The sequence below is a fragment of the Neodiprion virginianus genome, chromosome 4 (assembly GCF_021901495.1).
Source record: "Neodiprion virginianus isolate iyNeoVirg1 chromosome 4, iyNeoVirg1.1, whole genome shotgun sequence".
NCBI classification, from domain to species: domain Eukaryota; kingdom Metazoa; phylum Arthropoda; class Insecta; order Hymenoptera; family Diprionidae; genus Neodiprion; species Neodiprion virginianus.
In genome coordinates this window covers 21,477,314-21,505,194 of record NC_060880.1, presented here as the reverse complement: position 1 = coordinate 21,505,194, position 27,881 = coordinate 21,477,314, and the positions used below count along the sequence as shown (strand labels likewise).

The window sequence follows — 27,881 nt, the reverse complement described above, 5'->3', positions numbered from 1 at the left end:
TTCTGGGCAATCTGTGGTTCGACAAGATGCGTTCCGCGGTATATAGCAAAGCCCTGCAGTCAAAGCCCGGCTTGTCTCAAAGAGAACTTCGGGTTGGTAGGTTATACGAGTTGTGCAACACGTTTCGCGTCTCGATGCGTGTCTCTTGAATCAAAGTGCATCGCGAGGAATCACACTGGATGTTGTAACGCGATAATCACGCGGAGAGGATCGAAATTCTACGACTAGCCGACGCTCGGCTGAAAAAATTATCAGGAAATCTCCCTACCGAAGGTTGGTTCGTACGAAATAAATTTAAGAGGAGAATTAAATTAAAGCCTGCAAGTGGAGTTTTTTTTCAGAAACAACTCTATGGACGATTTCAAGCGATAAGCGGAGAAAAATTGGGTTTTCTCCACTTTTTGAAATTTTTTGCTGCGGATCTTACAATTTTTTTAAACTCTTATCTTCCCTTTATGAAGACTAACCAATTTGAAGAGAGGTTTTTCTATTTGCATCTAGAAAAAAAATGTTTATTGGATGGATGAGTAGCCTCCTGTTATACTCGTATCTTTGTTGTCTGAAATATGCAATTTTTTTTATGTACAAGTCTAATTGTGTGATCGTTAATCACAATAGAGAGGGTTAATTAATTTTAAATAATATATCCCAGTATTGTTCACAGATAAATTGTCCGTAATCAAATACTTGTTTATAGCAATAAAAATAATTTCATCGCAAATTTTTCTCACCGTAAACGAATGAAAATTATCCTAAACTCTCAAATATGCAACAAGTATCGATGTACCGAATAATATATTTTTCCTTGGTAGTTTTTTCATGAATGATTCAATGTTCAGAAACAAGATTGACATAACCCCTCACAAACGTTGAAAAAGAAATAAGGAACTCATTTTTTATTTTTTTGAAATTTCTACCAAAACTGTACCGAACTGTGTGATCCGACAAATTTCATGTCGCATAGTTTGAAAAAATTTCACATTTCACAACGGATTTGGTTATAGATTATTATTTTATTTTTATTATTTTTTACCCATCAATTTTTCTCTCGTCAATTATCGACGTATAAATAAAATTGAAAATTATGCGCGAGTGAAAGATGTTGGTTTCTTCCGTTTCACAACGCCGCTATCGCGAGCCTTGATTTTGTGAATGTTCTCAAATCTACTAGTGAAGTAGACGGTCCGCGATTCTTCAGACGAGTAAAAAATTGCGATTACAGGTTGCAAAACATTGTTCAACGACGTAATCGTTGCTAAGCCAAATCGTCGACACATATTTTACAATTCGACGCGTGTCTGTTGGAGTTCAGAATTACAATCGTTTATTTCCTTTCTTATACCATGGCTATCGGATTTCAAGATCTCAGTTTATTTTCATATTCCTCGGTTTATTACCGAACATCTTACGTACATATTTTGCAGTCCGAGGGACCAGCCGAGAGTCTCGTTGGGATTTCACCGTTCCGAGAAAGTCATTAAACTCTGGCAAAAGTATTGAGGTGGGCAGCTAATACATAATCAGGCTCGCTTCGTCAACTTCTTAAATTCCATGTCAACGATCATTCGTAACCCATATCCACGTGAGTTACGTTGATCAAACAATAACTGGTTTCGCGTGTAATATCAAAAAGCTTATCGCGAACCGAATTCACCTCACCTAGCAATACCAACAGTTGGGAACGTTCGTATTTTCAATGTCGGTGTCTAATCCACGTGTACAGAGTGTGAATCAAAGGTTAGCAAAATTCTGCAGAGGTAAGTTTTTCGACAGAGCGAATATCCGAATTGTCTTCGTCTGGAGTGCGTTGGCCTTTCACCCTGACGCAACAAAATTTCAATCCCAAAAATGAGCATCCATTCGACCTAAATACTAATGATTAGTACCAAGCATTTTTCAAAACAAATCTCACAGAATGTTATCAGAAATTTAACAGACGGAATATTTGTCGTGACGTAAGCGAAGTGTAACTTCAAATTAAGTAATTTATAAGTGGGAAGGATTTTATTCCTACACGTTTTCGAAAGTCAACTTCTTCGTCGACAATTGTGATTGTAAAATTTAACGTCCGTCAATAACGTGGCGACAACGTCCATCTGACTACAACTTACAAAGCCACAAAGGTTAGCCTATCAATTAACACCGAAAGACTATCACCGCGAGTTTTTTGATGCATAAGAATTACAGCACGGTTTTTAAGCCGTGGCCAATGAATCGAGCCGCAAGAAAACAGCTGTTATGTAACTCGGAAGGGGGACTCGTCGAGTTCAGATCCATGGACCGAAAGAGAATGGGAGAGAAGATCGGAGGAAAACAGTGTTGGGAATGGAATCGCGTCCGGCCAGCCTTAAAGCCATCGGCCTCGTTCATGGCACCCGCTGGAAAGACGCCATTGGCCAAATCACGCTTATTTAGTAAGGTCCCAATTCGCGCCGAGTCGACTTCTTGAAAAACGCGACGAGTCTTGAAAATCGAAATATCAGCAGTGCGATGAGCCGGGATATAGGATGGCTGATTTCTGTTCGAGGTAAAACGTGCCGTGCGTGTTTCGAAGGTCTTTTATCGCGAGTGAGTTTGCGGCTGAACGGCTGAAATGTAACGGCTCAATTGCTCCGCGGAACCGCAAGAACTTTGACCGTTCGTGAAAAAAACGACGATACAAGCCGTACTGCGCCACAAGCAAAGCGAGTGAACAGTGTCCGACCTTCCATTCATCCTTTTTCTTTCCAAGTGTTAAGGCATCGGCTCCGAGTCTTGGTCAATTCTACTTGGTTGAAGTTTGTTGAATGTTCACATCTTAGTCCAGCTGATAATTGACCGAGAGGCTCGAACGCTGGGATCTTACGATTAGTCAATCTGGCCAACCCGCTACCGCATACTCGATAATAAAGGTAACTTGAGCCGTGAGTTGAAACATCCTTCATATTTTTACCCAGTGACCCGTATTCCACTGTGATTTAATAAGTTATTCCAGTGTTTCGATACCAATTCCAGTTTACAAGCACACGAGCCAGATCGCCGATTCTAATATACCGACTTATTGTTCTCATAGAAGCTGAAAGACGTTTCTCTTGGTTCTTAGTCACAGCATCTTAAAGACGTGAAAGACAAGATATGCAATAAAACGAGTGTGTCTAATTGGGTTAAGGGGGTATTCTAGTGTAGAAATTTGAAAAAATCGATTTTTTTTTTTTTTTATATTTTCAAAGCTTAACCTTTTAAGAATGTGTCCTTGAAAGGACAAGTCAAAATTTCAATTATTTTCAGAGATATAGCTATTTTAGTGACACGTCTTCAATACTGGCTCGGCTGGAACGAATTTTACTCGAAACTTTAAACGCGTTTTTCTCAAAACTACATTTTTCAAAACGGTTGACATGATTTCTCAAGTTCTATTGAACCGATTTACTTGAAATTTGGTGAGAATCTTCTCAATACATGTCTCTATCGCACGAACCATTATTATAACTAAATAATAATTTTTACTATTTTTAAAAAATTCAGAAACGTCCAAAAAAGTCAAAAAAAACGTATTATTTTTTCGGACAGCCGTAATTTGGCAAAAAAAAATTTTTTTTCGACTTTTTTTTGGTTAGTACGATAGCTGCATTTATGTAGATTAATAATCTTTTTTTTTTTTTTTTCTGATTTTGAAAATGCTTGCAATCGTGGCAACATTGGCGCGCCATTTTTTTTGTACCCCCCACTTCAACAACTCATAGCACTTTCAATTTTGTATTTTTTGACTTGTTTTTTTTTTTTTTGTAATCGTGAAATGATAACAAACGCCTGATAAAAAAATGGATAGTAAAAATATTTTTTGTTTTTTGTTTATAGCACTTCAAAAAACACCTCAAATTCATGCCTCTACACTAGAATACCCCCTTAAATTTAAATTTGACACTTGCTAATCATGACGTTGTTTTGCATTTAGACAGTCTATTGTTACGATGGTTCACACTTGCGTGTCTTAGCCGTGGCCAAATTGATTGTATGTATTAGAGACTGTTTTAGAGACGTCTGAAAAACAGTTCGCGATGCTTGAAGGTTGAAGAAATGCGCTATTTGGACAAGTTTTGACGTCAACATTGCGCGTACCGCGTTTTACGCATCACATAAAATATCTAGCTAGCTGTGAGATTTTATTCTTGGTAATAAAAAGCTTCGGTCAACGATTAGTGTGATGTCATCATTGCGCAGGCTTATGTAAAACACATAGCTATGAATCCTGTACAGATGCTTAGAAAAGAAGTGATCGGATGTACCTCAATTTTGGTTACCAAACTTTTCCACACTGTAAAGATATCGTTGTATTGTTGAGGTGATTAGAATGGCAAATATTACGCGTGCATACAACTTAGTTCTGCCAAACTTCCTGGAATACTTCCTTTCTTATTTTTCCTTTATTATTACGAGCTTAGCACACATTGACACAGTTCGTATCTGCTTTCTAGGAATTGAACACCGGGGTTATAGTGGAAAACACAAGGAATAAAATTATTTGTAATTCGTTCAGGATTTCACAAAATCACACTTTATGAACTGATTATCCTTGTCCTGCTTTATATTGCTGTCTGATGTGAACTAATACTAGCTGGCAGTTGAGTTCGGGGTGGCATTGAATTGAAAGAATCAGGTTAACTGAACGTTCAATCAAACTTAGAAGTACGGTCAAGAACAAATTGTTACCGTCGCAAGGAATAACACTGCTAGTAAATCATTGATCACTAGATTTTAAGTCGTTACCAAGATTCATGCGATAAAGGCACATCTGGATGAATGGCCTTTGTTCATACGGCAGATAGTAGAGTTAGGAAGCAATTAATACTGAAGAGAATTGAAAAAAACAAGTTTCAATTGTCGATGACTGATGTTAAAGAACATACTTATTTTTCTTGGACTGCTTACCTTCAATATTTACTTAAACTACTTTATTACCGTCACGATACATTCAACTTTTGCTTTTTGAGCTTTCAGCGGGTACGCTCAAGTTATCTTACTTTCCATCGTTTCACAACAGTTAATTCGTGCGTTATTAATAATTCAGGACATGTAATAGCAAAAAACAAAATAAAAAAAAAAAAAAAAAAACGAACACGAGCAGGTGGGCAAAGTTCTGCTGACTCAATTGACTGGCCATGGTCACCAGATTCTAGAACATTATTATATGCGTTTTGTGGTCAGAGATCATTCTATGGATAATTGAGGGGTAAAGTGTTACAAGGATTTCTACCGATTGCATTTATGACGCTTGCGTTCCAGCTATCCGTGCGTATATATTATATTTATCCACACAACCTCAGCTAGTGAAATAATCTCATCGGCAAATATTATCATGTGTGCTATGACGGAGCACGAAACAAGACGGAATGTTTACTTTGATTAACATATTTCGTAAGATGTGTGATTGAGTAATGTGATGTATGAAAATATTCTTGAAATCAGATGAAATGCGGCTGTGACATTCTGTCGAATACAACTCAATCCTTGACCTGTTTAGACGGTTTGTATGCATGAAAAATTTTGCAATTCCAAGTATTCATACATATGTATACGTACGAGATGTCACTGCGAATGTGAATCCAACAGTATTTCGACCAATAAGTTCACGAAAGTTTCATTCGTTATATTCATATTCTTTAAAACCGTTTGTAACTGAGAAATATGAAAATTTCACTGGTTTATGGAAAAATGGTTTTGTCGCATTCTTTGGTTTTTCAACAACAGTTTGACAGAAGTTACTTGTGTGACGTCACTCATGCTAAAGTATATCCACATAACTGAAAAACAGTGAAATTGAATTGTATATAAATTTTGCAATCATCATTTTGAACAAAAATCAACAAATACATGACCAAATTATTTTTTCAATACTCTACTTTACGCAGACATGGAAGGCGGAAGATAATTTTTATGAAATTTCCCTCGTTATTTCAAGGCCGTGATTTTGTCTTGAGAATCTGTTAATGGATGGTCTACAGGGAGTAACGACCCGCAGTTCAACATCAGCACAAATCTCTCGCAATATTCGAATGTTAATCGCCCGTCATCCAAACATCTTTCATATAGTTGATAAACGGCTTTTCGTCACGGGAGTTTGTCGAGGCATCCGAAGAGGGGATGCTTGTGTAAACGTGCTAAAAAGTAAAGTCAACTCACACATTCTCGTATTCGTAGATCACGATACATGCTGATTCTTTCACATGATCTTTGTTTTGAAAATTAATGGTCCACGGCTATTTTTAGAAGAGTTAGTTAAAATCGTTAATAGCCGTTGGCAAAAATATATGAAATATACGTTTTCCACGGTATTTTACATCGTCAAAACCATCCAAGAATTTGATTTTCACGCTTCAATTTTAGTTTAATCAAAAAATGAAAAAGTTTTTAGCTTCTTCGCTCCTAATGAAAAAACCGAAGGCTACTAATTGCGAGCCTCGATCGATTATGACTGGGCATTGCTCGAGGAATGGGTTTGAGGAAACGTTGATTATACAATCGCACGCAATATAACACGAAATGGCGGTTGTCCACCACGTGGTCAATTCGACGGAGAGTGAAAGTAAGGCGCGTCTTCTGTATTATCGAATCCTCCACGTGGTCGCGGTCGTTGCTGGTAAGACACTCCGGCTACGTGCTAACTGGACACCTGAAGATTCGAGCCGGTGCTTTGTGTGTGAAAAACATTAGCCATATTCTTCGATCTCGGCTGTTGAATTATCACTTCGGAATGGGCTCGGATAATTCCGAACTGTGATACGATTATTCAAGCTGTACAATTATCAGGGCGAAACGCTGTGGATTGTTGCCGCGTAACAGTGAAATGATTTGGACCAGTGAAGGGGCAGCGAACGTTTTAACGGTATGTGCGCGTCATTCTGTAGATCAGTTTTTTCATTATTTCAATCAACTCTCAGGGATCGCGTAATGAGAATTAAATGGATATTAAGATAAAATTCAAATTTGTGTCGAACCAGTGTTATTATATTATTAATACGACATCAATAGTCGTTGGTAATCGACTGATGGTGTTATGGTTTTTGTCATATTCAAACCCAATCTGTTTTTTGGTTTCATCTGCAGGAGCAGAACTTTAATAATACAATGTGATTCAATTGACTTTTAAATAACCAGAGTTACTTTTACCGTCCAACTTAATTTTCCGGTTACTTTTAAACGCGAAAAGTTTTTATGTCGATGTGGTTTCAACTATGCATGGATTGTTTTGACAATTTAATTTCCATGTCGAAGATCTCGTTGGAGATATCAGTTTGTTTATTCGACCAACTTGAAGATAGGACACATCGTGCGGTGAAGAGGTTTTTTGTAACGGTGTCATTACTCAGATAGAATTCGATCCGGTTTGAATCACTACAATTTGAAGTCTATGATACTGAGTAATTTAGAAAAAAGGTAAATTTTCTGCGATGAAAATGTAGACGCCGGATATATTTTGAAGATTTCCTTTGCAGGCTGTGGTAGAAAATTTCTTGTACTCGTGAATTCATCGCAGAAGATTTCTTTTTCAAATATCTAGCACCATTTTCGTCACTTTTCAGTCATAAATCTGATTTTTATAAGTTATTATTTTGCCAAATTCCATTTCAATGTAATATTAAGTAAAATTATTACCGTGAACTTTAACACATTCATAAAAATATTTAAAAATGTCTTCTATGTTAACAATTTATGCGCAGGAAACGTTCTGAAAAAGAGTATCGTAGAAAATAAAAGTGGCATACTTTTCGATGCGTCGAAACAATTGAGGTAAAACGCAAATAAAGAAATATTTCAACCTTCTTACCACTTTTGTCTCGAAATCATTTAGATATAAGTCAATTGCATTGATTGCGAATTTTTCGTCCAAGCAAACGTTAACATGGAATGGGCAATAATCTACATTTGAATAGTTGTTATAGATGAATGAGATATTTCGTAGATAGTTACTTTGGTACTTTTGTAAACGAATGAAAATTTTTTGCTAGTAATCACAACTTTAATGTACTTAGCGAAAGGCTTTTCCATCTGAGGTTATTTGGGAGAGATAATATTTTAGCGATAATGTAAGAGTATGAGAGAATGAGACAATTCCTTGGAAGTTGAAACTTCAAGAACATTATGCTCCTTGAATCTTGCGCAAACCTTTCGCATAAATTGATGTCGATATCCATGTAACAATTTTACAGTCACGATATCAGAGTATAACAAACTAGGATGTTAGTCTACTATACGCTTGACGTTCAAGTAATTAACCACATCAAATGAAGGAAAATTCAAATTAATTGATATTTATTCCAACATCAAATAATTTCGATAAAAAAATGTCAGTAACGTACACCTCTAACACCAAACTTCCCATTGAGAATTCAGCGAACTTGTTTTGAAGTTTCATAAGCCAGGATTGCCTTGGAATAACATTCAATGCACGTGGAGCGGGCCATCACGTAGTCGAAATATAGTGTCGAAAATAACGTTACGTCAGAAGTGAACCCCAGCACCTATTATGCACACCATGTCAACCAGCGATCTCTGCGAACCATCGCGACTGTCAGTTTTAGTTTTACGTCGTCTGATGTTAGATAATGTCAGAGAAACTGGATCGATCGTAAGTGATTGATACATTTTAAATTTATGTGAAATTATTTACAGTGAGATTTAATAATTAGAATCTGAGTGCCTAAATTCACTATTTGTAATTTGTAATCAATTCACCCACGGGTTTGTGCAGGCCAGTGTTTAGTGAAACTGAATTCCCATCGATTTAGGTGCTTCGATCACGTGTGTGATGAAGTTAACGCTGAAAAGAAAATAAGAAATCGAAAGACACGAGTAAACAAAAAATTAATAGGCTTAAAAAAAATTTGGGCGACCACTGTTTTGTGCAAGCATAAATAAATAAATTCTAAATAAGGTTGTGCAGTTTAAATATTACGTGTAATAAAAAAACTTCATTCGGAAGTTAAACGTAACGTAAACCTGCAATTGCGTCAAGTGCTGAATTGCGGGGTAAATCGGCGGGCAGAGATGTAGCAAGAAAAAAATTTTCTAGACATACAAAAAGATTGAGCTTTCGTATCCGTCCCGCTTCAGTCGTCAAAATGTTCAGAAATCTTCTAAAGCGTAAAATAATTTCAACAATTTTTGCAATTTCTGAAAATCACAGGAGTGTCTTTAAAAATCGCTGAAGCTTTTCTCGAAGTAGGTCATCCTTATTGTTAGTCACTGATTGCATGAAACCACAGAGTAAATGTTGAATACTGATCAACTGCGAATACTATCTCTTATTCAGAATTTAATAGCTCTTGGAACAAACAAGAGGAGACAAGGGAAAAATACAACGAGAATTAAAAGCTGCGGCGCCCAGAAGAGAAAAAAGGTGAAGCGTATAAAGAATATCAAATCAATAAAAATCTAGGACTAATGGGAACTTTTCTTCGTTCAACTTGAATCGAAATCGATCTACTTGCAATAGTGACGATGCTTTCGGTATTGTGAGTTCATAATTGGAAAACCAAAGTTGAACAGATCAGATAAGGCCTGTAACGAATTACATATAGTTTCTTGAATGGATCACGGGTACGCTAATATTTGAAACGGGCAGGCGAAAAATATGCAGTCATCTTTGATGAACTGCTAATAACTAGAATATAACCATTGTATGCTTGAGGTAAAGCTTTTTCACGATATTGGATATTTTATGCAACACGATTAGTTTCGAGTATGACGCGAAAGCCATGAAACATTCTTGCACAATCACAGTAGAGCTATATTAGTATGTGCACCAGAGCAAAGCCAATTCGTTGAAAGTAATTCGTGTTGAAACTGACAATGAGCAATAAGCCGAGTAGTTGAGTGACGTTAACAAGAATCTACAGTATTCCATTTTCCCAGTTTTATACTCTTCGGAGTTTTCGTCTTATAACCTACTTAAGTACATATACAAAGCTTAATTTTTAGGATGTTTCTCGAAGTTTTAGCGATAATATAAATATTACTATACTTTTCACATTTTGACTATGTCGACTTTTTTTATGGCAAGTTGACTTTGTTTGCGGCTTGTACTCGTAACGCATCATTTCAGCTCCAAATCAAGGTGTGTCAATAAAGTTACGAAACAGGTGTCGATGTGTATGGGTAATTACGGTGTTAAGCGTCAAGAAAGCGTCTTGATTCCCTTTTACGTCAGCTGTTATTAGCATAAGGAAACGTATCGCGGGTGACTTAACAACACTACCTCGAATAATCCAGAGAACCTTACAGGAAAAGTGATATTCACGCAACTCAAATTTATTAATTATGTTTTATAACATACGCGAGGCTGAGTCGCCTGCGATAAATGATTCTGAAAAATTCGTCATCATTCGTTATTGCGCCTATATCCATATTATATAAACGTCAGAACGACGATGGTAATTTGCGTATAAACTCTTCGGTAAACAATCGTTACGTAACGGTGATTATCGCAATAGATTTTCCCGTAGGAATTCGATGGGGATTTCCCGTACTTTCTCCGTATCCCCATGACCACGCATGTGCTTTCAGGCCGAAATGTTTTTTCTCGCATGAAAATGATATGTTATTGTAATTTCTACACCTGAAACTATTGTAATTATCAACACGCGATTTGTTGCGAGGTGATAGTAATCGATGAATAATCGTGGGAGAGAGGAAAAGCGTTGCGAAATCGAATCCATACTACTTTTTCATTATGGGAACTGCTTCCTGTTCCTGTATAGCTTATACCGTGTAAAGTCATACTTTCAAGTGCCAGTATTCTTGCGCAACAGATAGGTCAAAATTCGTTTATATGCAGAAAAAAATATACTAAATAAGTATGACGCAAATGTGTAACATCGGTGATACAAATCAATTACCGTGGATTTATTTGAGGTGGATTTTTTTTTAGGTAAAACAAAGTTGAAAACAGATGAATCTTAACTGGAAAAAGTTCATTCACCATTTATTTTCTGAGTAACTACACTATAGTATGATTTTTGGAATGCCAAATTGTAACGTTTGCCAAATTTTCTTCAATTACTGTCTATTTTATGCGGTGAATCAAATCTTACAAGTCATTCGAGACGAATTTCTTCTCGATCTTCTAAATCAGTCACAAAAATTTTGCATCAAAGATATTCTTTGAGTTATAGTACCTTATTCTCTGTGAAAAAACATGTCAACATTATTTAAAATTGGTACTTCGTGACCCGTGTAGAATCCATTTGCAAATAAAAGCAGAAACGATTTATAAAGTTGAACGAAAAATACGATTTTGACATTAAGAAAACGAAATAATAACGCGATATCACCAAAAATATTAGTGATTTTCATTATTCCATTTGCAATTGCAGTGAATTATTTTCCACGTTGCAGGGACATTTTCCAAATAAATGAGAATGTTGCTAAATTATGTGCACCAATTTCACAGCGTGCATCACATCAAATTGTAAAGCCGACCGTTGAACAGACCGTATCGTATACTAAGTTACAAGAGACCCACTGGAAATTCTGAAATATTCAATTACAGATGCACCAGGCAGTGATAGAAACCTGGGCCGTGAGCTGTCTACTGGCAATTTATATCGGACCTCTTAGCGGAAGTCCTGTCAGGACGTATTGGACTCCACAACAAGCGGGAAAAGTTGTCAAATACCCACAGACCGGAAAGGATTACCCCGCACACATTAATTACGGGGCCGAGTACCGAGGTTCATTAAAGTCCCAATTTGAAAGTAACGATCCATTCCAGCTAGAGCAGTGGCGGCAGTCGCGAAATCATCCAGCTCAATCTAAGGTGAGTTTATTTCTGGTTCCAAAAGTCTTTAAAAAAAAATACACTTTTACGCATGAAGGTCAATTGTATACCAAAAAGGTCTACTATAACATGTTACAAAAGAAATCGAATCGGAAAGATCGACCTGGTATACCTTCCTTGCAAGTCGCATCTTATGATCAACCTCGAATAGAACCACGTTGATAGAACATTTCAGTGCAAAAGGCGTCAGAGTCTGACACAAATGAGAAAATTCAGAGAGTTATTTTCGAAACCATCGGTAAATTCCAACTAATTTTGATACATTTTTTAACCAGGAATATGACTATGGAGATAAGTACGCAAACTGGTTTCGAAAAGATCAGAAATCATACTATCAGAGCCTATCGCAAGTGACCGAAAATCCTTCGGGAAAAGTTCAAGACGAGGAAAGGTTCTCTGCCCTGCCGGGAACACATAGTTACTACCAAGATTATCTTCCTCTCGACGTTGAAGAAGCGGATCCCGACTCGAAGGAATATGATACGAAGAAGATAATTGGTGAAGTCGATCCTTCGAATGTTCAGGATGAAATCGACAGGAAAGTGAAAAATTCTACTACTGAAAAGATCGCATCACTTATTACAAAGATGTTGTTGAAAGAGGATTCCTACGTACCAAGTCTGAGTGAATTGGATATCCTGAATTCTTTGGAGGGTAAAATAATTGCAAAGACTACCGATCGCGAAGAAATTAAACGCGGGGTCAGACAGGTATCAAGTCAGCAGAAGCCAGGAGTCGTCTTGACGTTGGCCAGGTTGGCTTTTGAGGTTGGTTTTCTATTTTGTGACACTTGAGAAACTTCAGAAATGCTTACTTGAAATTTTGTAATTCAGAACATTGCGACAGTTTTGACAGTCAATATTCTTGAGCTGCCTACGAACACTAGTTACCAATTCCATTTCCATTTCCATAAATTGGTATCGTAATGTCCTGTCGGGATGTTTAAACATCGGTTAAAACATTTATTGTGAACCGAATGTTTCAATTTATGTGTAACAGGACATGAAAAGTATGAAAAATGCATGGTACCACCATTACGAAACGTACTCTCGCAGGGCTGTTCCTTGAACATTGACATTTTACATCTCGGGTTTAGTGATAAAAAAAATCTATTTTATCAAACAAACTATTTTCAAATTCTTCAAAAGTTTCTAATTTGTAGTTATACTAGTCAAACTGTAAAATGTGGAATTAATTTTCTTCTCGTTAGCTATAAGCGTTACGGATCCGATCTCAAATTACAAAAAGGTCCAGTCATAGAATAAGATCGCAACTGGTTGTTTATATAGTAATATTATACTCTCAAAGCGTAGAGAGGAAGAAGCTGCAAACTTTTTACAAGCGCACCAACGCTTATCGAATTAGGTATTATACCTACAATTACCTGTAAGTTTTTATGCGCAACACTTGGAAAAAAAAAAATTCAAAAAGCTAGATCAAATAATCGCGGCAGGTATCCCGATACCCTGCTTTATTTGTTATTGTGGTTAATCTGACAGGTTATTTGTCAACGGTTGTCGTCTGCGGTGTTTTGCAGATGGTGTCATGTAGCCGATTTGAGACTTTTTACGAGAATCCGTTTCATTTCTTCGTCAATAATTGATTCATTTTCAATTTTTTCGCGATACGATTGTTTCTGTGTTAGGAATTGCGCTCTGGTCAGCTAGAACCAATAAATTACCATAGGAATTAAGAATCGCATAATTTGCAGCATATAATCTCAAAGCCTGTTTCGCGGCGAATTATAGAAATATATGGATGGAAAATCTGTAAAAAATTTATTCAACTCGGGCTGGCCAGAACGCACTTTTCGAGAATAGCACGATCATTTTACAAGGAAATCTAAATAAATCAAAGAATTAGATAGATTCTCGTAAAAGCTCTTGAATCAGTCGCGTTACACCACGCTCGAAACACTTTAATATCAAAATCAGTTATTCCCGAGACGCGGAAAAAGTAAAATATACTTTTCAGTCAGTCTAAGAACAAATTTACTGATTACCGCAATGAACTCGACAGTAAACATTACATAACGTCAAAGATTATGACAAACAGATAGCGAAAAATAACGTGGACGCGAGGGTGAAATAATTTAGTTGGACACCGTACGTTTCAGCACAGATTCATATCATTCGCCAAATCTATCGATAGAAAGCACAAGTGCGCTCACCCGAAATCCGCATTGTCCGGTTCCAGTTGTTCCGTCTCTCCGGAATCTCGTCGTGGAACTTACATGCGAATTAGAGTACTATTACATTGTAGCGACAGTTGAGATTGCAATGAAAATAGCATTCCGCGATTGGCTGCGCAGAAAATATCTCCACCAAACTGATAATCTTGAGCCCATTAGGAACGATAACGCGATGGTTGAACTCAATGTTTAATATTCCTTAAATGAAAGCTCTTTGAACCCACGTTTTGAGACAAGTCACTGAATCTCAGAAATATTGCTGAATTGGAGAAAATGAGGATAATATTACTACCATGTAGGGTGTTGAGCTTTGCTTGCCTGTACATAAAATTGTAATTTGAACAAAAAATTTCCTTTAACGTACTCGGTTTGAAATTCTACAGGATTTCCGTATACGTCAATGAATTTATTTTGTACTGCACCAGATTTCTTATGCCGTACGAAAAAGCCTGAGGCTAAGACAAAGAACCAGGGAGGCGAGATTTACGTTTTAGAAAATTAATGAACCGTCGTAACGGCGGCGATATCGATATTAATGTACGTCACGGTGACATTTACGTGTCACGTCAATGAAGGTATACGCAACGACAAGGCGATTAGCTGGACATGCAAAGGAGAAAGTTTGTTTTATCGACGAAGTTATGGGTGTAGATGATATATGTATGTATGATTATTGGATTACGTTCACGTAACGGCTTAAGAATCTTATGCATGGTTTTGGCCTTTTGGAGCAGCATTTAATCGGATCGTGTTTTATTTCGATTTCCAAATTCGGCGACTTTTCATATTCCAAGTAAAATACTTCCAAATCTTGATATCTGAAGCGTCTTGGCTGTATCACGATATAAAATCGTTTATCATCCATATCGAAATGTTTAAAAACATTTTCCAGTTGCCAAAACTCTTTTCACCGTATCGCAATGACAAAGTTGGATTACCATAAAAAAGATAGTCAGCTATCGGTATTATTTTCAAAAGGGCGAAAAAACGCCTAGTACACGAAAAATGTAATGGCAGTGTTCTGTGTACAAACTCATTTTTTATATTGCAACGTAATTCAAATCTTTCCGAACCGCTCCTCTCACCGTTGCACTAAGTTTTCAATGGCTTCATTCTTCTGGCAGATTTGGGCAATTTTTTAATCAATTGCTTCTTGAAATAAAGACGGTTTGAAATATCTGGACACCTGCTACAGGCTATGAATCTACAGGAGATAATTTAACGATGGGAATATTTATTTATCCTCTGTCGGTATAACCTTCTGTACCATGTTTCAGAAAGTGAACGACACTAAATCAGCGGTCAACCAGATTGGTGCCATAGTTAACAGCAATCTTTCACCCGATGTTTCGTCCACCTCGCGCCCCTCGACTACCTCCAGTGCTACAACTAGTGTGACCGGTACTTTGATAGATGCAAATACAACTATGACAACGACCACAACCGAAGCTCCCTTCGTGCTAACCAGATCTGAATTGCTGGGAATTATCAGAAGAAATCTCAGAGGATTGGTCAGGCTGTTTAACATTGAGTGGCGCGAAGCGTTGAGCGTAAGATTTTGGAATGTGACATTTTTTAATCATGATTTTTAATTACGATAGTCCGTAGACTATCTGCATCTGGGTTACAAGTAGAAAAGATTTATTTTGAAAGTTGATTTCAAAGGTTTCAAAGTACGAACGAGTAATAGTCGTAAGAGAATTCGCGTCAAGTCACGGTCATGTATTCATTTAATGGATTGTTTCAAATTATTTCACAGCAATCCCAAGTGTCGGTGAGAGACTTTCAACGGGATCTTGGAAACCAAATTCGACCCTACCTCGAAGACAATCCTAATGTAAACTAATTATTTGGTGAGAAATTGAAGCAGCCATCCGTAGGATAGTTTTACATTTATTCCGTATTTAGGATCGCATTATTGTCAATTGTTTGTATTTTATGAGTTCAATTTAAAAATGACCAAAGACTGGATTTGTCATAAGTGAAATACTTGAGTGGATTAGTTCGACTACTGCCTAAACCTAAATATTGTAATTTATTTCTATTTATTATTTGAACTGTTGATTTGTTCAGTTATTTCTCAAGCATAAGTATACTTCTCCTGTAATTTATTGTACATAGTACTGTTTGGGACCAAGGCGTAACATAATATCTGTAGTGATTTTTGTACGATTTCGTCAATAATGAATTAAAGCACATTAAAATGTTGGCAGCTTGAATTTATTGCAGTAGATGTAATGTAAGATTGTCTGTCAAATATGCATCTATTCGTAAAGCGTAAGCGAATATTCACGTCGAGGAATTTGAGTATACACCAATGCTACAGATCGATCGTACATAAAATTATGCTACACAATATTATCCCATACAAAGTCATGCGACTCAAAATGAATCGATTAAAGATACTATATTCTATTACGAGTGCGAAAAGTGGAAATTTTTAGTCTAGTGTGAAGTTTGAAAGAAGCTCTTTAGTCTACAAATTCGAGCACTTCATTTATGCGCATGAGCCGACGTCGTTTTAACGCACTATTTGAAAATGGGACACATAATCCTTGATCTACAAGCAAGTGTTGGAAATTACTCCATTTGTTCTTTTGAAAATTCACCGTTTCGACGTAATTTTGTGAGCGGAATCGATTGCGCGCAGTCTGAACACGCTGTAAGCATCGGATCGAAAATTACGCCCGGAATTAATAAAATACGGAACGCATGGAATTTTCACAGAAGTTGGGCAAAAATTAAATAGTCATAGACACAGAGCTTTAGACTCAATCAAGTACAGTTTATACGATATCCCTTAATTCTAGTACGTGTTTGAGTCTCAGTGTGTAGCGATACAACATGTTGACGAATAGAATTAAAGTGACGTGTAATTACGCGTAGACGACAAGTCCGTCTAGTTTGGAACTAATTCACTACCTATCAAAACAAAAATGGAATTCCAAATTGATTAATTTTTTTATTCACCTATTCACAAATTCGCCAATTTCGCAGGCTAAAAGTCTTTTCCACAAGAAAAGTACAAACACCCGGAAAAAAGTTTTGCTACAACAACAAAAAAATTATTGCACCATCAGAATTGTCTGGTATCATTTAAACAAAAATTTCGTTGCATTGTTTCGTAGCAATCATCCATTTGTTTTGTATGGACAACATGAAAATCAAGTAGTTATTACAAAATCGGTATGGTAAAATAATTTGGTCGAGACAACAAACAGAAATATCAAAAAACATTTTGTTGAACCAACAAAATGAATCGTCGCCAGCTCCGCTTCGATTTTTCAAACAAACAAAAGGAAGTGTTGCCAGCTCCGCTTTAGTTTGATGGACCAACAAAAGAAATTGTTCCCAGTGAACGAACACGAATTGAGCGTGAGAAAACGGAATTAACACGAGTTAACAGAATTAAAAAGACCTGTGGGTGAATTCCTTTGTAATTGCAAAGGATTTACACACGTAAAATCTCCACTCCAATCTCGTAAAATCATAATAGTTTCATCGTCCATCCGTATTTTCTTCAACTAAAGTCATAATCAGTAATTTTCCAGTTCTCGTTCTTGCTTTGCGTCTTAGAGAACTTTTGACGTTGAACCCGTTTCAGGCGACGACTAAACTAGATATGGGGCATGCTCAGCGACGTTTTGCGAATTCGCATCACTGCGCAAAGTTCACGCGCAAGTTACGGTACTGACAACCAAAACGTTTGGTTGCCGATACACAAAAAATTTGGCACCGACGTTGGATTTGAATTTGCACGAATGCGCGATGTTTGCGTGCAGGTTATAGTACTCGACCACCAAAACATTTGGCTGATCGTACAACAATAATTCAAGTCACGCTTCGCGACAAAGTGATTTTGTTGAAAAAACTAAATATAAACAACGAAACAAATCTGTGTCATTTCATTGGGTCAACAAAATGAAGAGTTATGCTGAGAATATTTTTCGTTACGAAGACCAAAAATTGCCAAGAAAACGATTTTGCTGCCGTGATGGGACTATTTTTCTGGGTGGATTAGCATTGATAGGGAAAAAAGCCAGTACCTACCTAGATACGGAAGTGAAGTATCATTTCTGAATTGTTTATTTCTGGATTCAAAAAATTTGGTAGGTGATTTGTTTCGTACTCCAAGAAATCGAAGAAGGAATCACGTTTATTTTTCAGATTTATTCTTTATTCGTGAATTCGAAAAATTAATATCGGAATTTGTTGCATAAATCGAAACATTGAATAAAGAATCAGTTCTTCATTTTCATAATCAGAAAAGTGTAATTCGGAATTAATTTTCATTCTTCAACGAGCAAACATCTCATTGTTATTATTGTATCGACATATCATTTGACAACGGTAATCAACTCGTAGCTCTCATGATTTCGTAAATTCTGACTAATCTTTGTCCACCGAATAAATGACGAGATTTACAGTTCCGAAAAGTTCGACTAAACGTAATCCTGCAGTGTCGAAAAAAGGAAACGTCTCAATTTATTCGACGAATTTATTTCGTTTAGCAACATTACAAGCATACCTGTTTTAAATTGTGCAAGAAATCAGCCAGCGTTTTTTCCGACCGACTCGTTTCGGGCAAAAACATCCCTGAGATCTTCGCTGATAGGCATGCCTATCGTACAGAAATTCGTAATTCTCCAACCACGCATTGTTTCACCCATAAAAGACTGGCAAGCGGTGCAACGCCAGGCGTGAGCGACATCATCTCTGCAAAAATATTAGCAGAACAGGTCCCTGAGTCGTCCAGTGTTCGGTTTCGTAATAGAGAGTTGAACTCGGCAAATGTTGCCTACGCCTTTCTGCGCTGAAAAAATGAGACGAAAAAATGAAGCCAACACATTGCGAAAGCATAGAAAGCATTCCGTCAGAGATGCGGAGACCATATCGGCACAGGGGCCTGGGGGCCTCTCTGATTGGCCGACGTTCACGCCGTGGGCCCGATGTCTTGGTGGCGGTTTCCCTTATAGGCAGGGTCGTCGTCGCGCGCGCCAATCTTCGAATCGCAATCGCCTCGTTCGGACACACGAATGTCAAGTCCTGCTGATCGTGAGAAGATGCCGGGAATAATTCACCTCGTTATTGTGACCATCGCACTTGGAGCCACTCTCCATGTAACCGAAGCGGTTAGTGAACCCATTTATTTACCTCCGGTTCCTCCTGTTTTCATTCACATGGAAAAATCTTCCTTTCATTTGATTTTAAACATGTTGTTAGCAGCATGCAGGTAAATAATAATTGTATAGAAACGTCGTGTCTGATATACATACCATACATGACATATGATGAATAAGAATATAATATAATATGAATACATGACATATTATACTGTTCCAGCAAAGTTACTTCATAGTTTCATTGTTTGCATTTTTACCATTCTTTAAGTTTTCCCCCGTATGCAGAGTTTTGGTTAAATTTTTTTTTTTTTTTCCATAAATCACAATTAAGTCAGATTCACCCAAGCTATCGATAATTTAATTGTTTATAATGTCGTCGCATTTCACACAACGCACCTTTCGAATGTTGAGATTGTACAATAACGTAAGTTCAATGGGGTATTCCACGTAGATTATGAATACTAACATGAGTGAAAACTTAACGACGATTGTTTACCGTGTAACTTATCTTAATAGAGTTGTAAAAATTCTTTACAGTCTCTGAATAATAGTTTTGCTTTATGACCTCATTCTTTTTTGTTCCTCATCTGAGACCAGTTTCGCAGCGTTCGTTGTGGAAGAATGTAGAAATTTCTCCAACGAAAGAAAATTTATGATTGAAAACTAAGGAATGAAACGAAGAAGTCAGATTCATTACACTCGTCAACTTTGCGATTTATCGACTAACATACTCGGTACCAGTCGCTTCACCTTAAATTGATCATTTTAATTGTATTCTAAACAGTTGAACAGTTCAAATACTTACAATAGTTGTGTTGCTACATGACCGTAATTTTTTTCATATGCTTTTACAACTACCGGACACCTGCTGATTTCGAATCAGAAGTTATTAGGCTTGACACGTTAGGCACGAAACAAAAGTTGAGAAACTATTCATCGCAGCACAGTCGTTTTCTGACCGAGAATAAGCATTCAAATTGTGAGCAAGCTTTGTACGTGCAATTTCTTTGTTTTTTCTTCGTCAAGCACTTCTTAAGAAAGCGATACTTTCCAAGTACGTGCGTGCGCAAAATAGTCATATTCGCGCAGCTATGTAGATCTCAAGTGAAAGTAAATGTTCCTACGCACAACGCGCTATAGTTCACAGAATGGAGGATCAAGTATCGAGGAAATGAGATCATCTTCGTCGCGTCAATGTGTTTATTGCCCATTTTGTATCACCATGGTTATTTCAATAGGCATTTTACTGTTTTTTTTTTTTTTGTGTTCAGCTACTACTTTTGGAAAGTAGTCCTTTTGAGTTCAAACATTTTAGAAATTTCTAGCTGCTGCATGACTCACTTCGGTATATAAGACTAGAATTTATTGACTGAACTTATAATATGGAGCACAGAGTTTCTGTTCGATGTAGAACATTCGATCGACGGCACGAAATAATGCAACTAGGAACTTTATCTACTTTTGATGTTATTATGTTAAATTGCTGTACGAAACTCTAATCATTGATAAAATGATAAAAACCACTGATAAATATTGCATAGATCATTCGATCGATCCGTCTTTCTCCTACTGTTTTGGAGAAATACTGCGCGGATTTCAGTAAAAAAAACTCATGTTTTTCCAAGGCGACTTTGTTATTGAACTATCTTATTATTTGAAATACGTTTTCTTATATTTCGTCTCATGGTTCGAATCTCGATTTTGCGATGCTCCTGGATAACATTGCAAAATCGAATACCAAGTTTCAAGGACGTGTGCTGATTTTCTCTCGAACAAAACACAACAATTTATGTTAACACGATGTAAAACATAAGCGTGGGCTTCTGGGCTATTAAATATTACGCAATTAAGTTGATGACATATTAACAGATTGGCCTCCTTAAATATTTTCTCGAGTTTGATTACTTTGCAGGATGAAATATTACGATATAAGACTGATATTCAAAAAACAATATTTCATCTTCTAAGCCTTGAGATTCTCTTAATTTAGTTAAACTTACGAAATTGCATCACTTGCTCAACAGGTACTTATATCTCATTGTCGCTGCGAGCAGTATTCATTTGTCCAACCTCAATCTTTGACGGTAAATAGAACGTTATATGGAGTAAATACACAAGTGCGAGTTTATAACTTCCACCTTCCGCGGTATTGTTCGTCTACAGCTAACGTATATTCATTGTTGCAAATCGAAAAGTAGGTTAAGCAGCATGGTACTAAAGTACAAGCCCAATATTGTAAGGATATGTCAAGCCTTCAATTTTTACTGACCAATTTAACGAATCGTATTTTACACTATTTTTTTAGCGATAGAATCGCTTGGAACTTTGGGTTTGAGCGATAGCATAAATGTCGATAAAATCGGAAAACCCGAGATATCCTCAAAGGAGAACTTCTGTCAGATTCTGAAATCATTGAATCTTCTCACTAATACAGGGCTTTTTTAATACTTTTAGCGCCTCAAACTTGTTAGGAGAAATATCCGTAATTCGCTATTCATTTTTCAGTGTTTTCATAGCGTAGAACAAATACCAAAAGTGTCTATGCAATGCTAAAAATGTTCTGTGATTTTACCATCGTACAGAAATACCCTTAGAGTCACAGATTGAAAGTCGAAAAACAAAATTGCCTTCAACACTAGGATAGATCTGGAGCAATTTCAGGAATTAAGTGCCGTTCCACTGACTTTAGATGCATAACGAACTTTGGAAAGTCCCCGCTTACTTTTCTTTATGCAATGAGATCGCGGCTCAATCGATCTTCCATTAGTGAATCACCCGCATTATTGTTTGAGACCCAAGATGACCGTGAGATATTTCCGAAAACTTTATTATTAGCTAGTAATATTGTGGACTTCAAATCCAATGAGATTCAACATCCTGTTCATAGAACTAATCAGATAGATTAATTTAATGTTCTGTTCGTTGTATAATTTCACACGGTAATACGCTTACAAAAAATTCAAGTGGCAGATGTCACATAGTCAGTTTTCATAAAGGCGTTATTGCAGTTTAACAACAGGCGCAATATTAAGCACCGTAAACGGCAGAAATTTATCCATATTGCCATAATCTACAACCTTAATCATTGAATAAATTGAAATATAAATTCTCATTTTTAAAGCTGCTGTCATATTTTCAAGTTAATGACATTTTACGGGTGGAAATTAAGAATATGGTATTCCCAATGATACATCATTATCTCTGGGCACTTGCCTTTGTACCAACTTGTTGCCAACCAACATTACCAAGATTTTTATCAATATCACAGTAGTTATCGGTGAAGTTTGGATTTTGATTTGTTCTTACACTTTTTCTACGGTTAGTAAAACCATTAAGATTGAAAAGATTCCGTACAATAGGTACGATACCTATCTTGTTCGTCGAGCTTCACGGACGTAGTTCGTTACGAATCACTAGAATAAAAGACAGCTCATATCATTTCACCGAAAAAAGCATGCAACAAGATTTAAAAATATATAAATGCGTACAAAAATTGCGGAACATAAATTTTATGTTTAATTCTGCCATCATTCTAACCGAGGGATATTTTTAAGTGGAATTAGTAGCACTTATGGTAATTAGTCATGGATATAAGATGTAGGCTAATGCGCGATCGGCCGATTATTTATTGTGATCTGTGTGCGAATTATTTTTGATTCATGGGCCTTGATCAACTCGGGTCAATGTAACTGTTTTCCAATTGTGACGCAGCGGTTTCAGCCTGCAGACTTGGCGCGTCAAATTAATTCTTCCTTTCTTTTTAAAATTACTTACAGAATGTTCTCAACCGAGTTAGACGCCAATCCCAGAGCACGGACGGAGAGGTCATCGATAACATATTCAACGTGAGTGTTTGTTCTTACTTATCTGAAGATCTTTCACAAATTTCTGTTAGCGTAAAACACTAATGCAATATGATCTGAAATACGCAATACATAATTTCACTTCCCGACAATGCAACGTTTGCAAATCATGATATAATTGGGATTTCCACAACGACTGGGCCGCAAAATATATTCGAAAATCGACAATGCCCGAGTTACAATCCAGTATGACTCAAAAATTAAGAATCATGTAAAAATAAAGGGATTCAAAAAGTTTCAGTGTCGAATAAATTTTAAAATCGTGACATGCAAAATAATACGGTTGCAGCTGAAAGTTTGTACAAATTTAAAATACCTTAGTTTTCAGATTTATCGAAAACCATACTTTTTCGGAAAAATTCTAAAGAATAGCCCTCTATTAGTAAAAAAAAACCTGTATAAATTTTATTACGGGACCAATTTCAATTAAGAAGCTACGATTTTTTCATGAATTGATTAAACAACAAATGATAATAATAATAATTTAAACGTGAAAAAATAACTATCAGGCCGGCTTTGTAAGTCGTTGCAAAATTTTTGATTATGCAGTTTATTTTCTGTGAGTTCGCAGAGTGATCCTTATGTGTTGAATGATTTTTAAGAAAGAGTGGCCTTGTGAACTAAATTGCGTCCCATAATAAAATTCACACAAGCTTTCTTCCACTACCAAAGAAATATTCTCTATAATTGTCAGGAAGAAACGTGTAGTTTTCGATAAATATGAAAAGTTATAGTATTTTTAATTTTTCATCAACTCTCAGGGGCTGCTAGGCATTTTTGCGTGATATACGTTCGAAGTTAATCTCAAACTGAAAGCCTTTTATTCCAAAAATTTTTTTCTGTGATCTACAGATTTTAAGAATTACTAAGTCGAAAGTCGAACGTTATTGAGTCTTAAATATGTTTTGTAGATTGCTGACGTCTGAACATCTTCAGACAAAAATCTACAAAAATCCCGCATACTTTCCTCAATGAACGAAAACATTTTACAAATTTTTAACCGGTTCTGGAAGGATGAGGGTTTCGGTCTGGTTGATTACATGTGGAATACCGTATATATTCACTTGTTGTAATGCATATGATATTCGACCATCTTTGAAATGAGCTAAGTGTATGTAACAACTTATTGAAGCCAGGGAGGATGAAACACGAGTCTCAACTCAAAGCGCACCTGTCAGTAAAAAGTGGCCCCGATTTCTGTAACCGGTCAGATAGTATCAAGTTTTGCCGCTCAAAGTGTTCTCATCGATGTAACACATCCCGAACTTCGTACACCGACTTCTGTGCCCACCTAGCGTATCTTGAAAGAATGCTACAGTCAGTCCTTACCAATTGCGTTAAAAGTCACTTAATTTGACCGTTTGACTTTCAAAGTCTACGTATGACTGATGTAAAAATACTGCAGTCAACGTAAATTTACATGCAGCGCTGAATGGAAGTATCAAAAAAAAAGTCCTAGGAACCATGTAATAACACAGGTCCAGGTTCACCAAACAGCAATTGGAAAGAACTATAGTGTTGGATTGGCAAATAAGTTCGTTTCCTTTTTTGCTGTGACAGAGCGAAGCAAAAACCGAACGAGTATTGGCTTTCCTAACAAGTTCGTTCAGTTTTTGGTAGACCAAAGCAAGAACATAACGATCTCACTTGTCAACCCAATCTATACAGATTTTAACACAACGTTATGCATGCTTGTTTCGAAAAATACGTTGCCAGACTACGAATTTAAAGCGCGTGACTCCATATAAGCTTCAAACCACTGAATAATTATTTCTTACCTGACAAAACAGTTTTATTTGCACACGCCGCGTCTCAGTCAGAGGATTCTCTGGATGTAGTACTCGTAAAACTTGCGGAAGAACAACGTCTTCTGCATGCATACACCTGGAATGCTCCATTTTCTTCACCAGACTTTTTTTCGTACCCCAAGTCACAATCGTTCAGATATAGCCTATTTTCCGCACCTGCTATACAATATACTAATGATTCTTCTTTTTGTTTCTTTCCCTTGCAGATTCCAATTACAGCCATCCAGCAGACTTCAATGGCTGCCCAAAATCTATATCCAGATGGTAGCTCCGGCATAGACAGTGTTTTCAATGTACGTTAACTTAAAATTAATCATAATAATACACAGTTGAACAAATTTCCTTCTCTATATCGATCAGGTCAAAATATCTAAAATTATTCATGCAATGTGTAAATTTTTTTTCAAGTGTCTTAAATCATTTTTCACTCATTCATAGAGCGTGCCGTTTTATAAAGAAAATCATTGAAAGTCTGGTATAAACTTGTCAGCCTAATTATGATACTCAAAACTGAAGTTTCATTACCTAGATACCAGTTGCAACATTGGAGGCGATAAGTAACCTCATAAAGAACCGGAACACACTGTCCCAGCGACGACCAGCGGATGCCTCTGCCGATATTCAAAAACGTCGCAAGGAGAAACGGGATCGGATCCATGCTCACCGTCAAGAACAGAGGTTACAACATAAAGATCCACTTGGTCTGAATGCCTTTACCGACCTCCTGGTTGGGAATCACGGCTTATTTAGTGGTCACGGGTTGTGGGGTGGTCATCATGGCTCACTTGGTGGTCATCTCAGTAGTCACTTAAGTAGTCACTTTGGTGGTCACGGAAGTTCGCACGGTGATGGTGACGGTGATGATCAGGATAGTTTTACAGGTAATGCCTGTCGACATACAACCCCACCTGACAAACGAACGCGAAATCCACATCATACGCATACGACACATTCATTCGCAACAACCGATCATCGGTCGTATATATCGTAGCTCAAAAACATTTTCTTACAGTCTCGGACCTCTCATTCTAACCATATCTCGGGTCTTAGTGCAGAATACTTGGAACGCCCAACGGACTAAAACTGAAGTTGAGAACGAGACACGTCAAATCTTGTTAGAACTTTTTGGACGACTGTAATTGCAGTTTAGTTCGTCGTCACGGCATGGCATTCCAGTATTTATACGTGGGTTGAAAACTGTGAAATGTTACTATCATTTCGTGGGTAATCGCGATTTAACCGAAAGCGGAATCGCACCAGAATTGCATCGCCTTGATGAGCCGAGTCGGATGCTTTACCGGTTGGTTGTGTATATGTGGTTGTACCTACAACCATGTAACTATTTTTCACTATACCGGGACAATATCTTGAAACATGAAAATCAACCGCGTATGCGCCAAATAATTCAATCTCATTGGTAGGCGAAATCTTCCCGTAGCGACATTTTTGTTTGCAACGCAGGGGGCCAAATGTATGCAAAATGTACGTTAAATTCTAATCGTTCTTTGAACAATCAACTTTCTGTTCCAATAAAAAAATGCTTCCCAAACCTTTCCGAGTGACTACCAGTCGGTTATTTGAGATTCTAACCTCGAAAATTCACATCAACTATATCGTTGCAAGAAACAGTTTGACAACTGAAACTCGGGATGGCCAGCCTGCACGAACAGCCGATAAAACTCGCGAATACGGGGTTGATTTTCAAGTTTCAAGATATTGTCCCGGTGCGGTATACCGAGTAGAGTAGAACTGTCAAAGTTTTGTTGCTATGGTTTGAGGCTGCTTTTGTGTTCCAAGGGTTGAGGGAAAGCGGAAACTTTATTCTTCAATGAATATTTACAGAGCAATACCTTGCCATTTTCATAATTTTGAGTCATATTTAATATTTACGGAGCTTGGAATGGTATTGCAGTTCACGATATTAGTTCACTATGTATCCACGGAAAAGACGATTTTTTCTGTATTCTTTTACGTATGTATCGCTTCACTGCACGATTGCTTGTTACGTACATGCATTCATTGGGAATTGTAACGATTCAGTGGCTAGGAATCCGAGTCTAATCCTCCTGCTCATACGGTAACATATTTTTTTCTCCATGTTCGTCAATTTTAGACAATCAGGACGATTCCGCGATCGCGATCTCGAGCAGCAGTAACGACGCTAACGACAATGTATACGAGGTGACAGAAGAGGTGGACGAGGATAAATCGGGATCGGGTGGATGGTTCGATTTCAGTAGCTGGCTAGGAGGTCACAAAACGTCATCGCCACAGAGAAATCGGAACAAAATCGCCCCGCGTCCCGATAGGCGGAAGTACGGGAGATACGACGACGAACAAGATGCACCGCTGGAGAATAAGATAGCTCCAAAATTCGACAGAAATAATCGTTACAGAAATCAGTACCCTAACAGACCTTTGGAGAACAAAATTGCGCCAAGAGAAGACAGAACATATAATCGAAGAAATTATGCAGATCTACCGTTGGAAAACAGGGTTGCTCCAAGACGCGAAGGACGTAGCAGAATTGTGTTTGAGCCTCGAAGTTATTAACTTTGACGACTGATCGTATCAACCATTTTCCTATCAATTGTATAAAAATTTCAACATTGTCTCACAATGCAAATTGCTCAGTGAGTATATGCCGTAAGACGATATCAAATGGTCACTTCCTATGCCAGTACATGCACATATTTTCCCATCCAGCACAGCTATATGCACTTTCATTGATAAATATTTCATAATTAGTGGTAATTAATTCACAATATTTATGTGTACAACGTATAAATTAATGATGTCTGGAAATTATTAGAGAGCATTCGTAGAAGCTCGATAAAAAAAAAAAATGTACATATTTATAGGTATTAAAATAAATATCTATTATGAATAATAAAACGTCATGCTACCAAGACTGAAATGTGTATTGTAATTATGGTACATCGTGTTACAAGTAGAAAATGTGAGATTTTTATATTGCTACGAACTTGTTCCGTCTTGTTTTTCAAGCAGGCATGAATGAGTTGTTCCCGAAAGTAAATAACGATTGACTATAAACGGAAGAAACAACAACATTTACTTACA

General features: G+C 37.1%; 2 protein-coding genes and 1 long non-coding RNA gene across 8 annotated transcripts in view; 2 read left to right on the top strand and 1 right to left on the bottom strand.

Annotated features, from left to right (window-relative positions):
- The window catches only part of LOC124303100 (uncharacterized), a 59,635-nt gene that overhangs the window by 31,590 nt on the left and 164 nt on the right, over window positions 1–27,881 (bottom strand). The window contains exons 2-4 of one of the 3 annotated variants that reach the window (XR_006907833.1): window positions 25,326–25,688; window positions 24,771–24,956; window positions 17,529–18,819 (exon numbers count right to left, since the gene is read on the bottom strand). This is a non-coding gene — a long non-coding RNA (uncharacterized LOC124303100). Of the gene's footprint in view, window positions 1–17,528; window positions 18,820–23,448; window positions 24,957–25,325; window positions 25,689–27,881 lie in introns of those variants that run through there. The other 2 variants (XR_006907831.1, XR_006907830.1) reach the window with 2 other exon arrangements.
- Window positions 11–16,214, top strand: LOC124303087 (uncharacterized). Of its 4 annotated transcripts, none has more exons than XM_046759879.1 (5): window positions 11–273; window positions 11,528–11,794; window positions 12,091–12,582; window positions 15,284–15,556; window positions 15,766–16,214. In XM_046759879.1, the coding sequence occupies exons 2-5, from the start codon at window positions 11,528–11,530 to the stop codon at window positions 15,850–15,852; spliced, it is 1,119 nt and encodes a 372-aa protein (XP_046615835.1). In that variant the 5' UTR covers window positions 11–273; the 3' UTR covers window positions 15,853–16,214. The 4 variants fall into 4 exon arrangements, with proteins under 4 accessions (XP_046615835.1, XP_046615837.1, XP_046615836.1 ...); XM_046759881.1 differs by lacking the exon at window positions 11–273 and adding an exon at window positions 2,294–2,903; XM_046759880.1 differs by lacking the exon at window positions 11–273 and adding an exon at window positions 2,295–2,891.
- LOC124303098 (uncharacterized) lies at window positions 18,989–27,868 on the top strand. Its single transcript, XM_046759903.1, has 5 exons — window positions 18,989–19,138; window positions 22,906–22,974; window positions 25,007–25,093; window positions 25,330–25,478; window positions 26,914–27,868. Exons 1-5 carry the CDS (start codon window positions 19,043–19,045, stop codon window positions 26,954–26,956), a joined length of 444 nt encoding a protein of 147 aa, XP_046615859.1. The 5' UTR covers window positions 18,989–19,042; the 3' UTR covers window positions 26,957–27,868.